The 14,458-nt window shown below is 44.3% G+C and overlaps 1 protein-coding gene across 3 annotated transcripts; it reads left to right on the top strand.

The window, feature by feature from the left end:
- Positions 1-9,768: 9,768 nt before the first annotated feature.
- LOC110494176 (protein canopy homolog 2) lies at positions 9,769-12,615 on the top strand. Of its 3 annotated transcripts, XM_036950253.1 has the most exons (7): positions 9,830-9,924; positions 10,057-10,179; positions 10,586-10,688; positions 10,839-10,954; positions 11,108-11,305; positions 11,593-11,689; positions 11,997-12,615. In XM_036950253.1, the coding sequence occupies exons 3-7, from the start codon at positions 10,586-10,588 to the stop codon at positions 12,038-12,040; spliced, it is 558 nt and encodes a 185-aa protein (XP_036806148.1). In that variant the 5' UTR covers positions 9,830-9,924; positions 10,057-10,179; the 3' UTR covers positions 12,041-12,615. The 3 variants fall into 3 exon arrangements, with proteins under 3 accessions (XP_021424667.2, XP_036806148.1, XP_021424669.2); XM_021568992.2 differs by lacking the exon at positions 10,057-10,179 and having other exon boundaries at positions 9,769-9,924; XM_021568994.2 differs by lacking the exon at positions 10,057-10,179 and having other exon boundaries at positions 9,837-9,924; positions 10,589-10,688.
- The last annotated feature ends 1,843 nt before the right edge of the window (positions 12,616-14,458 follow it).

The raw sequence follows: 14,458 nt of genomic DNA, 5'->3' as shown, positions 1-14,458 counted from the left end.
TCTAACAATTCCTCAACAACTACCTAATACACAAATCTAAGTAAAGGAATGGAATGAGAATATATACATATAAATATATGGATGAGCAATGACAGAGCGGCATAGGCAAGATGCAATAGATGGTATAAGATGGTATGTGTGCCATTCAGAGGGTGAATGGGTAAGATAAAATATTTAAGTGCCTTTGAATGGGGTATGGTAGTAGGTGCCAGGCGCACCCGTTCGTGCCATGAACATCAACACTGCTGGGTTTTTCATGCTCAACCGTTTCCCGTGTGTATCAAGAATGGTCCACAATCCAAAGAACATCCAGCCAACTTGACACAACTGTGGGAAGTATTGGAATCAGCATTTGACACCTTTGAGTCCATGTCCGACAAATTGAGGCTGTTCTGAGGGCAAGGGGGGGGGGGGGGGGGGGGGGGGGGGGTGCAACTCAATATTAGGAAGGTGTTCCTAATGTTTGGTATACTCAGTGTCATGACTGTCCTGTGAAGATCAGAATGGGTCAGATCAGACTGGCGGAGGATGACAGTAACAGTAACCAGGCCTCTCTCTCGCCCACAGGGAGTGGGGAAGGAGGGGGAGCTACTGGATGGTCAACAGTTTACACCCTGTTGTAAATTAACGGAGAAGGAGACTTTCTTCCAGTATTTACCCAAGGAATGTTCTTTGTTAACAGACTTTGACCCGACGAAACTCTAACACATTAAAAAAAGTGAATACTGGAACAATATTTCTAACATAAGAACATGGGGAAAGGTCAGTGGGGTGCTACAGAAAACTAATGTAATTTTGGTTATTATTTTGTGATGTCATTAAAAATGATATGGATGAAATACTGGAACAAGAAAAGTGTAAAGTGTAACCCCTTTATCTGTCAAGTTTCCATCCAATACGTTGTGCATATAATATAAACAATTATGAAAGTATTGTTGTTAAGATAGGAATGTGATTTTAGAAGTCATAAGAGATAACTTGCAATCATATACCTTTGCACAGTAAGTAGCCACGCCCCGAGTGAGGTCAGAGAGCATATCAGCCTGATGGAGCCTTCCTTTTCAACCAGAGTGCATAAAAGGACTAGCTAAGAATTACAATTTCAGACCAGAACATTGCCACGTTGCAGCTGTGCGTGTAAAGTGGTCTGAATCCTGAACCCTGAATGATCAACACAAGGTGTAGGCGAGAAGCTCATCTCCCAGACAATCACTGGTACGGCTGATTAGCTGTTCTAAGTCAGATATCAAGAGAAGTGAATCTAAGAGGGACCATCCTACGACTCTTCAAACTGTCCCATCCTACTACGAGTCTCAAATCACCGTATTCTCCTACCATAATCACCAATGGGAACCATCGACACGACTGGCTATCTTCCAATTTGAACAACAGCAGAAGAGACAGGTCCGTACCCTTTCGGACAAGCAGAGCCTTACATGCGCGGTTCGTGTGCAAAGTATATTATTAACGTGAGAATAGTTCTAAAATGTATCCACGATAAGTGTCCCTTTTTTTCTCTCTCTCTGTTTTTGCAGATGCATGAGGTTCCGACTGTTCAGAATGATGATATGATAAGAGGTTATAATTAATATATTGACTGTTTTATGCATGTTATAGGTAAAGACCTTATAGAGCTTAATTCGGGAGATGGTTACTTTTACTGACCGTCGTGGCTGCTTTGCGTAATGTATTGTTGTCTCTATATTCTTGCCCTTTGTGCTATTGTGCGCCCAATAATGTTTGTATCATGTTTTGTGCTGCTACCATGTTGTGTTGCTACTATGTTGTTGTCATGTTGTGTTGCTACCATGCTGTGTTGTCATGTGTTGCTGCCTTGCTATGTAAAGATGGCGCCGAAGAACATGGCTGACGTTTTAAATTCTCTCAACCAATTGTGCTATTTTGGTCCTTTTTTGTTGTTGTTTTGTGTAACTTATTTTGTAACTTATTGTGTACATAATGTTGCTGCTACTGTCTCCTATGACTGAAAATAACTTCTGGACATCAGAAAAGCAATTACTCACCGCGGACTTTAACGAGTCTGATGAGAATGATATCCTGCTTTCACCGGAACAGTCCCAGATCCACGCCTTTTGCGTGAAGAAAAGACATCGGAAAAGGGGACGCAGATCGGGGTACCTTCTGAGAATCCGGAGGCGAGCGAGTAACTCCCAATGCCTTCCATTCTTCTTGCTAACGTGCAATCATTGGAAAGGAAAATTGATAACCTACTATTAAGATTATCCTACCAACGGGACATTAGATACTGTAATATCTTATGTTTCACGAGACGTGGCTGGATGAAGATACGGACAATATAGAGCTAGAGGGATTTTCCATGCACCGGCAGAACAGAGACGCTTCCTCTGGTAACACGAGGGGTGGGTGTGTGTGTCTTTTTGTAAATAACAGAGGGTGCAGCATGTCTAATATTAAAGAAGTCTCGAGGTATTGCTCGCTTAAGGTAGAGCACCTTATGATAAGCTGCAGACCACACTATCTACCAAGAGAGTTCTCATCTGTATTATTCGTAGCTGTATATTTACCAGGCCATAAGCAAAGAAGAAAATGCTCACCCAGATTTAATGCAGGCAAACTTAGATCAGTTTTACCAAATTTGTACCAGCATGTCACATGTGCAACCAGGGGGAATAAATCCTAGACCACCTTCACTCCACGCACAGAGATGCATACAAAGCTCTCCCCCTCTATCCATTTGGCAAATCTGACCATAATTCTATACTGCTGATTCCTGCTTACAAGCAAAAACTAAAGCAGGAAGTACCAGTGACTTACTCAATACGGAAGTGGTCAGATGATGTGGATGCTACACTACAGGAATGTTTTGCTGGCACAAACTGGAATATGTTCTGGGATTCATCTAATGGCATTGAAGAATACACTACCTCAGTCATCAGCTTCATCAATAAGTGCATCGATGATGTCGTCCCCACAGTGACTGTACGTACATATCCCAACCAGAAGCCATGGACTACAGGCAAAATCCACATCGAGCTAAAGGCTAGAGCTGCTGTTTTCAAGGAGCGGGAGACTAATCCGGACGTTTATAAGGAATCCCGCTATGCCCTCAGACGAACCATCAAACAAGCAAAGCGTCAATACAGGATTAAGATTGAGTCCTACTACACTGGCTCTGATGCTCGTCGGATGTGGCAGTGTTTGAAAACTATTACGGACTACAAAGGGATACCCAGACGCGAGCTGCCCAGTGACACGAGCCTGCCAGACAAGCTAAATGCCTTTTATGCTCACTTTGAGGCAAGCAACACTGAAGCATAGCCAATGTGAACAAAACCTTTAAACAGGTCAACATTCACAAAGCCACTGGACCAAACGGATTATCAGGACGTGTACTCAAAGCATGCGCTGGTCATCTGTCAAGTGTCTTCACTGACATTTTCAACCTCTCCCTGATCAAGTCTGTAATACCTACATGTTTCAAGCAGACCACCATAGTCCCTGTGCCCAAGGAAGCGAATCGACCCGCTCTCGACCCGCTAACCTGCCTAAATGATTACCGCCCCGTGGCACTCACGTCGGTAGCCATAAAGTGCTTTGAAAGGCTGGTCATGGCTCACATCAACAGCATCCCCCCAGACACTCTAGACCCACTCCAATTCACATACCGCCCCAACCGATCCACAGATGACGCAATTTCTGTTTTTTTGTGTTTTTTTTTTGAATTTTTACCCCTTTTTCTCCCCAATTTCGTGGTATCCAATTGTTGTAGTAGCTACTATCTTGTCTCATCGCTACAAGTCCCGTACGGGCTCGGGAGAGACGAAGGTTGAAAGTCATGCGTCCTCCGATACACAACCCGGAAGCCAGCCGCACCAATGTGTCGGAGGCTACACCGTGCACCTGGCAACCTTGGTTAGCGCGCACTGCGCCCGGCCCGCCACAGGAGTCGCTGGTGCGCGATGAGACAAGGACATCCCTACCGACCAAGCCCTCCCTAACCCGGACGACGCTAGGCCAATTGTGCGTCGCCACACGGACCTCCCGGTCGCGGCCGGTTACGACAGAGCCTGGGCGCGAACCCAAGGACTCTGATGGCACAGCTGGCGCTGCAGTACAGCGCCCTTAACCACTGCGCCACCCGGGAGGCCAGATGACGCAATTTCAATCGCACTCTACACTGCCCTTTCTCAACTGGACAAAAGGAACACCTATGAGAGAATGCTGTTCATTGACTACAGCGCAGCGTTCAACACCTCCCTCTGCAACTGGATCTTGGACTTCCTGTCGGGCCACCCTGAGGTGGTAAGAGTAGGCAACAACACGTCTGTCACGCTGATCCTTAACACTGGAAACCCTCAGGGGTGTGTACTTAGTCCCCTCCTGTATTCCCTGTTCACCCACGACTGTGTGGCCAAACACGACTCCAACAACATCATTAAGTTTGCTGACGACACAACAGTGGTAGGACTGATCACCGACAATGATGAGACAACCTATAGGGAGGAGGTCAGAGAACTGGCAGTGTGGTGCTAGGACAACAACCTCTCCCTCAATGTGAGAAAGACAAAGGAGCTGATCATGGACTACAGGAAAAGGCAAGCTGAACAGGCCCCCATTAACATCGACAGGGCTGTAGTGGAGCGGGTCGAGAGTTTCAAGTTCCTTGGTGTCCACATCACCAATTAACTATCATGGTCCAAACATACCAAGACAGTTGTGAAGAGGGCACGACAAAACCTTTTCCCCCTCAGGAGACTGAAAAGATTTGGCATGGGTCCCCAGATCCTCAAACGGTTCTACAGCTGCACCATCGAGAGCATCCTGACCGGTTGCATCACTGCCTGGTATGGCAACTGCTCGGAATCTGACCATAAGGCGCAACAGAGGGTAGTGCAAATGGTCCAGTACATTGGGGCCAAGCTTCTTGCCATCCAAGACCTATTTAATAGGCAGTGTCAGAGAAAAGCTCATAAAAAAGCCTAAGTTATAGACTTTTCTCTGCTACCGCATGGCAAGCGGTACCGGAGCACCAAGTCTAGAACCAAAAGGCTTCCACCCCCAAGCCATTGGACTGCTGAACAATTCATAAAAATCGCCACCGGACAATTTACATTGACCCCCCTCCCTTTTGTACACTGCTGCCACTCGCTGTTTGTTTGTTACCTATTAATCGTCACTTCACCCCCACCTACATGTACAGATTACTTCAACTATCCTGTACCCCTGCACACTGACTCAGTACCGGTGCCCCCTGTATATAGCCTCGTTATTGTTATTCTTATTGTGTTACTTTTAATTTTATCCTACTTGGTAAATATTTTATTCTTCTTGAACTGCACTGTTGGTTAATAAGGGCTTATAAGTAAGCATTTCACGGTAGAGTCTACATTTGTTGTATTCGGCGCATGTGGCAAATAAAGTTTGATTTGTTGTCTTATGTCTCTCTCTTTACGTGGTGTTGTGTTGTCTCTCTTGTGTGTTTTGACTTACATTTATAATATTTTTATTTTTAAGCCACCGTCCCCGCAGTAGGCCTTTTGCCTTTTGGTTGGCTGTCATTGTAAATAAGAATTTGTTCTTAACTGACTTGCCTAGTTAAATAAAGGTTAAATCAATCAAATAAAAATGTAAAATGGTAAAACCAACTTCTTCCATGGTGCCCCAAATTCCTAATGAGTTAAACGCTACATGATTAATAAGGTAACAAACATAGTTGATTAAATAAATAACAGTCATCAGATTAATGAAAGTAAAGTCATGACGTATATTGCTAAGAATGTGAGAGTAGGGTGACTGACTCCCCTAGAAGGTCACAAACGCAGGCCACTAGCTCAAATAACAAATGACCCAGATAGTAGAGAGAATGATTTATTTCAGATTTAATTTATTTCACCACATTCTCAGTGGGTCAGAAGGTTACATACACTAAATTAGTACTCCCCTTTAAATTGTTTAACTTGGGTCAAGCGTTTCGGGAAGCCTTCCACTCCGCCTGACAGAGATGGTGTAACTGAGACAGGTTTGTAGGCCCCCTTACACACGCTTTTTCAGTTCTGACCACAGATTTTCTATAGGATTGAGGTCAGGGCTTTGTGATGGCCACTCCAATACCTTGACTTCGTTGTCCTTAAGGCATTTTGCCACAGCTTTGGAAGTATGCTTGGGGTCATTGTCCATTTGGAAGACCCATTTGCGACCAAGCTTTAACTTGACTGATGTCTTGAGATGTTGCTTCAATATATCCTCATACTTTTCCTTTCTCATGATGCCATCTATTTTGTGAAGTGCACCAGTCCCTCCTGCAGCAAAGCACCCCCACAACATGGTGCTGCCACCCCCGTGCTTCACGGTTGGTATGGTGTTCTTCAGCTCCCCCTTTTTCCTCCAAACATAACGATGGTCATTACGGCCAAACAGTTCTATTTTTGTTTCATCAGACCAGAGGACATTTCTCCAAAAAGATCGTAGTCTGGCTTTTTTATTGCGGTTTTGGAGCAGTGGCTTCTTCCTTGCTGAGCGGCCTTTCAGGTTATGTCGATATAGGACAAATTTTACTGTGGATATAGACACTTTTGTACCGGTTTCTTCCAGCATCTTCACAAAGTCCTTGGCTGTTGTTCTGGGATTGATTTGCACTTTTCGCAACAAAGTACGTTCATGTCTAGGAGACAGAACGCATTTCCTTCCTGAGTGGTATGACGGCTTTGTGGTCCCATGATGTTTATACTTGCATACTATTGTTTGTACAGATGGACGTGGTACCTTCAGCCATTTGGAATTTGCTCCCAAGGATGAACCCGACTTGTGGAGGTTTTTTCTGAGGTCTTGGCTGATTTCTTTTGATTTTCCCATGATGTTGGCACTGAGTTTGAAAATAGGCCTTGAAATACATCCACAAGTACACCTCAAATTGACTAAATGATGTCATAATTGACATCATTTAGTCAATTTGAAGCTTATCAGAAGCTTCTACAGCCACAACATTTCTGGAATTGTCCAAGCTGTTTAAAGGCACAGTCAACTCAGTGTGTGTAAACTTCCGACCCACTGGAATTGTGATTTGGTGAATTGACTGTGAAATAATCTGTCTGTAAACAATTGTTGGAAATGACTTGTGTCATGCACAAAGTAGATTTGTATTTTACCTTTAACTTATTTAACTAGGCAAGACAGTCATGAACAAATTCTTATTTTCAATGACAGCTTAGGAACAGTGGGTTTATAACTGCCTGTTCAGGGGCAGAACGACATATTTGTACCTTGTCAGCTCAGGGATTTAAACTTGCAACCTTTCGGTTACAAGTCCACCGCTCTAACCACTAGGCTACCCTGCCTAGTGATTTGCCAAAACTATAGTTTGGTAACAAGAAATTTGTGGAGTGGTTGAAAAATGAGTTTTAATGACTCCAACCTAAGTGTATGTAAACTTCCGACTTCAACTGTAGGTTGAAAGCACTGTGTGTGAGTATCCTTGCCAGCAGACAAAGATCTATGAATGGATCAGTGGTTTGCCAATGATTGGCTTGGCAACAGTAACAAGAGTGATGTGTAAATAATTTTTCTTTGGACACAAATATTCTTGCAATGTTTCCATGAAACTTGTCTACAACATTAATGTTCTGAGAACATAGTAAACATATTCTGTGTATATTTTGTGGGATATTGATGGAATATTCTCCTAAACCACAGAAAAAAAATTGGACACAATGTTTTTGCCACGTTCCCATGAAACGTGTCTAGAACATTAATATCTTGTGTTTTGAGAACATGGCAACCATGTTCTGTGTATGTTCTGTGGGACATTGATGGAATATTCTCCTAACCCACAGAAAACTGGACGATTGAATGTTCTTACAATGTTCCCATGAAACGTGTCAAGAACATTCCTATCTTAAATTCTGGTATTCCCTAATCTGGGTAAATTGTATTTGACATCAAGGGAATGATCTCTTGGAAACATTCCTTGCACATCACAGGAACATTCTTATGAAAATGTTAGTTAATTGGGCGGCAGGTAGCCTAGTGGTCACAGCGTTGGGCCAGTAACCGAAAGGATCGAATCCCCGAGCTGAAAAGGTACAAATCTGTCGTTCTGCCCCTTAGCAATGCAGTTAACCCACTGTCCCCGGGCCCAGAAGACGTGGATGTCGATTAAGTCAGCCCCCTTCCCTTCTCTGTTTCAGAGGGTTTGGGTTACATGCGGAAGACACATTTCAGTTGAAAGCATTCAGTTGTACAACTGACTAGGTATCACCCCTTTCCCTAATGAGACTCTTAAGGGAATGTTTTCTAAAGTTGTGGGAGCGTTTGTTGTCAACTGGGAGGCAACATAATAGCATGCACTGAGCGTACAAAATTTTGCTCTTTCCATGACATTGACTGACCAGGTAGATCCAGGTGAAAGCTATGATCCCTTATTGATGTCACTTGTTAAATCACTGTATATGAAGGGGAGGAGACAGGTTAAGGAAGGATTTTTAAGCCTTGACACAATTGAGAAATGGATTATGTATGTTTGCCATTAAGAGGGTGAATGGGCAAGACAAAAGATTTAAGTGCCTTTGAACGGGGAATGATAGTAGGTGCCAGGTGTACCAGTTTGAGTGTGTCAAGAACTATAACGCTGCTTGGTTTTTCGTGCTCAACAGTTTCCCGTGTGTATGAAGAATGGTCCACCACCCAAAGGACATCCAGCAAACTTGACACAACTGTGGGAAGCATTGGAATTACTGCAAAGAGGTTCAATGCAGATTGTCCAGGTTTTGCAGTCGGATGCCAAGCAGTTGCCATACCAGGCGGTGATGAAGCAGTTGCCATACCAGGCGGTGATGCAGCCAGTCAAGATGCTCTCAATGGTGTAGCTGTATAACTTTTCTCAGATCTGAGGGGCCATGACACATATTTTCAGCCTCCTGAGGGGGAAGAGGTGTTGTTGTACCTTCTTCACAGCTGTATTGGTGTGTGTGGACCATGTTAATTCCTTAGTGATGTGGACAACAAAGAACTTGAAGCTCCTGACCCGCTCCACATCAGCCCCGTCGATGGCCTTCCGTTTCCTGTTGTCCACGATCAGCTCCTTTGTATTGCTGACATTGAAGGAGAGTTTGTTGTCCTGGCAGTCACTGACTTCCTCTCAATAGGCGGTCTCATCGTTGTGATCAGGTCTACCACCGTTGTGTCATCAGCAAACTTAACGATGGTGTTGGAATCATGCACGGAAATGCAGTCATGGGAGAACAGGGAGTACAAGAGGTTGCCTACCCTTGCCACCCTCCCAGTTGCAGAGAGAGGTGTTCAGTCCCAGGGTCCTGAGCTTAGTGATGAGCTTGAAGGGCACTATGTTGTTGAATACTAAGCAGTTCAACATCATGCTGTTGATGACATAGCAGTGAGCACTCACCCAAATGCACCTTCAGCAGTGTCTACTCAGATTTGATTTTGGACAGAGAGGAAGAGGCAAAGCAGACCAATAAGCAGATTAATAAAATAGCCAATAAGCAACTAGGCAACTGGCAGTTCCAGCCTTTGAGACAATGGCCCCATTGATAGGGCAGAGACAAGACCATCTTGTCATATACATTATCTTTGGTTTGACGGACCAAATGCAAACAGGCAAAACGAAAGACAGCCATAGATCATTGCACATCAGCGATTTGAATGCAATCCACTTAATAGTCTAAATGAATCCTTTGTTTCACTAAATGTGATGCATATGACTTTTTACATTGAAGACCGTGGATATTTGCCATGACATCAAGAATCGAAGGTTCTTCGCTCTCTGATGACATTTGGTTTGGGTCCTAATTGTCTCTGGCATAAATTCAGACAACTACCGGTAGCATCCCGTTGGCTACGTCACCAGTTTTTACCGAATGCGATGGAACAGCGTGGAATGAAAATCTTAAAATCTTTCTAGCGGTGGCTGAAATTCACAAACAACAGGTCATTACTAATCATTGAATGTTGAATTGCATTTTTGTTACACGTTAGAAACCGTTCAGCGCAGTAGCATGCATGCATGTTCAGTGTGATTTACCATTCATTTCTTTTGATTACGTTACTTAACTGGCACAGAGTTTCTAGGCACAGAGTTTCTAAACCCAGAGGCGCAACATCGCGAGACTTCCGGGAACAGCCAAGTCAATGGGAGAAGTGTAATTTGTTCCCGTGGTTGTACCTTTTAGATTTCGAGACAAGGTACAATCTAGATTCGAGCCAAAGTCTTAAGTGGTTGAATTTGTAATTACTGGTACCTCGGGGAAAGTGATTAACAAAGTTTTAAAATGTTCGTCAGCACCTGAATATAGAAGTAGTGCCTTTGAGTTACTCCGTGCACATGCGCAGTTTGTCGCCCGATGTTTCTCTACGCATGAGCAAAGATGGTCATCGTCGTCTACAAGTGTGATCGGGGATTTCTATTTATAGAAGCAGTTTGACGATCTTCATACTGTACTGTCTTTGGTTATAGTCCCTGAACATGGGGGAAAATAGCTGTTCACTGAATGTTATGCAAGTCCTTCTCAATGGGTTGTCATGTTTACGTGATTTTATTTCAGTATAATTGATATTTTCTGTGGTTTTCTTCCTCCCCAATTTTGCTTAGATGATGTCTTATCACTTGCAATCACTTGCTCGATGTGTGTTACTTGTTCTCCTTGTAAGTCACTGCCAAGAAGCCAGGCAGGGACAGGATCTCAAATGTGGAGGTAAGTATTTGGACTAAATACCAATTTACTACACTAGATCCCATTTATTCTTATAATTTGATCCCAACACCCTGATTTTCTACATTGTGCATCCATTTTTGGTCCACATGCCTTCATTGAACAACTTAACATTTGGTTATTCTCCGTCAGCATGTAGGGCCATGGTGGATGAGATGGAGTGGGCGATATCCCAGGTGGATCCTAAGAAAATGATCCAGACAGGGTCTTTCAGAATCAACCCGGATGGTAGCCAGTCTATTCGAGAGGTAAGGGTACCTGATGGCTACTGGGTCCTACATTGGCCTTATTTTACACATTCAATGTTATTTATTTGTAGGATTCTACAGTTGATTAGTGTTTAATGTTATCTGGTTATAATTGTTCTCTTTTTAAACTCGCCAACATTATGTCCCCCCTAGGTTCCCTTCGCCCGCTCGGAAGGTAACCTCCTAGAGCTGATGGATGAGGTGTGTGAGCGGCTGAAGGATTACGGGGAACGTGTGGACCCCACCACCAGCAGGAAGACCTACGAAAGGGTCACGTCTCGGAACGGCAAATCCATGGACCTCTCAGAGGCTAAACTGGATTCCAGAGTCACATCCAGCCTGAAATATGCTGTGGGTAGCTTTTTCAATTTCACATGTTGGGGGTAGGGACTAGGGATGATGACATGCTACAGCACATCAGTGTGACTTTCTAGAACCTCTGATAATATAATGAAGGATAATAGCAACAATGACTGCAGTTGATTGCAACTTTCACCCAAACATAACAATGCAGTAAAGGGGAAACGTTCCATATGTTTTTTATTGTGGCTTGCAAGCCAATGGCTCCAAGCTCCTGCAACTCAGGGAAATGTGTCCCACTACATCTTATGAAACCATCTTCTCCACCTTACCCCCAGTGTGAGACCATCGTTGAACAACATGAAGATGAGGTCATCGAATTCTTTGCACATGAAACGGACAACGTCAAAGACAAACTCTGCAGCAAGAGAACAGGTATGCCACTTTATTACTTGATCCAGTACATGATATTGACCACCAGAGATTACGGCACAATCCCAATACCCCCCTTAGCGCTCCCCCTCGGTGGGGGAGTGGCACTCAAACGGAGCAACTAGTGGTAGGGAGAGTTGAATGCGGCTAAGGTGCGGCTAAGGGAGCGCATTGGGATTGAGCCTTCGGACTACATGACCTACTACTGGGGACGCAGCACTTACCAAATTCTGTTTGCTGTAACGAGTTAATACAATATGTAAAAAGCAATACCAAAATGATGTAACTCAATGTTTTTTCTTCTCTGCAGACCTTTGCGACCATGCTCTGCAAATCCCTCATGATGAGCTATAATTCCGTCGTGCACTGGACGCAGCTCAGCGATACGCACAGCTACCTTCTACCGCGTTACAATGGGGACGAGGACTATCCGGAGTTGCTCCAGCACCAGGTGCTTAGGGTTGAGGGGAGGTGAGGATTGTAGACCGATGGAACAATCTTGTAATGTGTATTACTGCAATGAAGTGCTGTTTGTCTTACACAGACCTGTAGTAACAACAAATCACGCTGGATGATTTCATGAGTTTAAACACTCACGCTTACTCTTGAAGCAGAATGGTGAATAAAATTCTCTAACAATAGTTAGATACTGTAACTGTCCAACGTAGTTGCTGATTTTGTTATGCTTGTTGCTTTGATTCATTGTATTCTGTGAATGGAAAGGTTCGATTACACTTAAGCAACTCCAATTCGTTTTCTATTTTGTGTAATCTTGTCACTGTCATCTGTTTTACATACTTTGATGGAAATATATATATTTCTACAACAATCTGGAGTCATTGTTTTCAAATAAAATGTTATTTCTCACATGTGCTGAATACAACACCTTACAATGAAATTAACTAAATTAAAGAGCAGCAGTAAAATGACAATAGCGTGTGTGTGTATATATCTCTATGGGGTACCGGTAGAGTCAATGTGCAGGGGCACGGCTTAGTTGAGGTAATATATACATATAGGTAGTGTTATTAGTGACTATGCATAGATAACAGTAGCAGCAGTGTCAAATAGAGGTGGGGGGGCAATGCAAATAGTCTGGGTAGCCATTTGATTAGACTTTCAGGAGTCTTATTGCTTGGGGTAGAAGCCTCTTGGACCTTGACTTGGTGCGCCGGTACCGCTTGCCGTGCGGCAGCGTAGAACCATCTATGTGATGTACTGGGCCGTTCGCACTACCCTCTGTAGTGACTTGTGGTCAGAGGCCCAGCAGTTGCCATACCAGGCAGTGATGTAATCAGCTCTTCATGGTGCAGCTGTAGAATGTTTTGAGGATCTAAGGACCCATGCCAAATCTTGTCTCCTGAGGGAGAAGAGTTGTGCCCTCTTCACGACTGTCTTGGTGTGCTTAGACCATGTTGGTGATGTGGACACCAAGGAGCTTTAAGCTCTCAACCTGGTCCACTACAGCCCTGTTGATGAGAATGGGGGCATGTTTGGTCCTCCTTTTCCTGTAGTCCACAATAATCTCCTTTGTCTTGATCACGTTGAGGGAGAGGTTGTTGTCCTTGCACCACACGGTCTGGTCTCTGACCTTCCTATAGGCTGTCTTGTTGGTGATCAGGCCTACCACTTGTCATTGGAAAACTTAACGATGTTGGAGTTGTGCCTGGCCGTGCAGTCATGAGTGAACAAAGTACAGGAGGAGACTGAGCACACACCGGAGGGGCCGCTGTGTTGAGGATCAGCGTGGCGGATGTGTTACTTACCTTTTCCACCTGGGGGCAGCCCATTAAAGTCCAGGATCCAGTTGCAGAGGGAGGTGTTTAACCCCAGGGTCCTTAGCTTAGTGGTGAGCTTTGAGGGCACTATGGTGTTAAAAGCTTAGGTGTTGTCAATGAACAGCTTTCTCCTAGGTGTTCCTTTTGTTCAGGTGTGGAAAGGACAATGTGGAGTGCAACAGAGATTGCATCATCTGTGGCTCTGTTGGGGCGGTATGCAAATTGGAGTGGGTCTAGGGTTTCTGGGATAATGGTGTTGTGAGCCATGACCAGCCTTACAAAGCACTTCATGGCTACAGATGTGAGCGCTACGGGTCGGGAGTCATTTAGGCAGGTTACCTTGGTGTTCTTGGGCACAGGGACTACAGTGGTCTGCTTGAAACATGTTGGTATTAGACTAGACAGGGAGAGGTTAAATGTCAGTGAAAACAATTGCCAGTTGGTCAGCGCATGCTCGGAGTACACGTCCTGGTAATCTGTCTGCCTGCGGCCTTGTGAATGTTGACCTGTTTAAAGGTCTTACATCAGCTGCCAAAAGCGTGATCACACAGTCGTCTGGAACAGCTGATGCTCTCATGCATGTTTCAGTGTTACTTGCCTCGAAGCGAGCGTAGAAGTAATTTAGCTCATCTGGTATGCTTGTGTCACTGTACCGTTCTCGGCTGTTTTTCACTTTTGTAGTCTAATAGTTTGCAAGCCCTGCCACTACCGACGAGCGTTTAAGCCGGTGTAGTACGATTTGATCTTCGGGAGTTCTTATAGGGTTACAGCACCGCTCCTTGAAAGTGGCAGCTCTACCGTTTAGCTCAGTGCGGATGTTGTCTGTAACTTCTGGTTGGTATGTTGATAGTCACTGTGTGGACGATGTCATTGATGAAGCCAGTGACTGAAGTGGTGTACTCCTCAATGCCATCAGAAGAATCCCGCAAAACATTCTTGTAGCTTAGCATCTGCGTCATCTGACCACTTTTATTCACTGGTGCTTCCTGCTTGA

Source organism: Oncorhynchus mykiss, chromosome 17, assembly GCF_013265735.2.
Source record: "Oncorhynchus mykiss isolate Arlee chromosome 17, USDA_OmykA_1.1, whole genome shotgun sequence".
NCBI lineage: Eukaryota > Metazoa > Chordata > Actinopteri > Salmoniformes > Salmonidae > Oncorhynchus > Oncorhynchus mykiss.
Note: the sequence above shows the minus strand (reverse complement) of the source record. Positions and strands in the feature narration are given on the sequence as shown.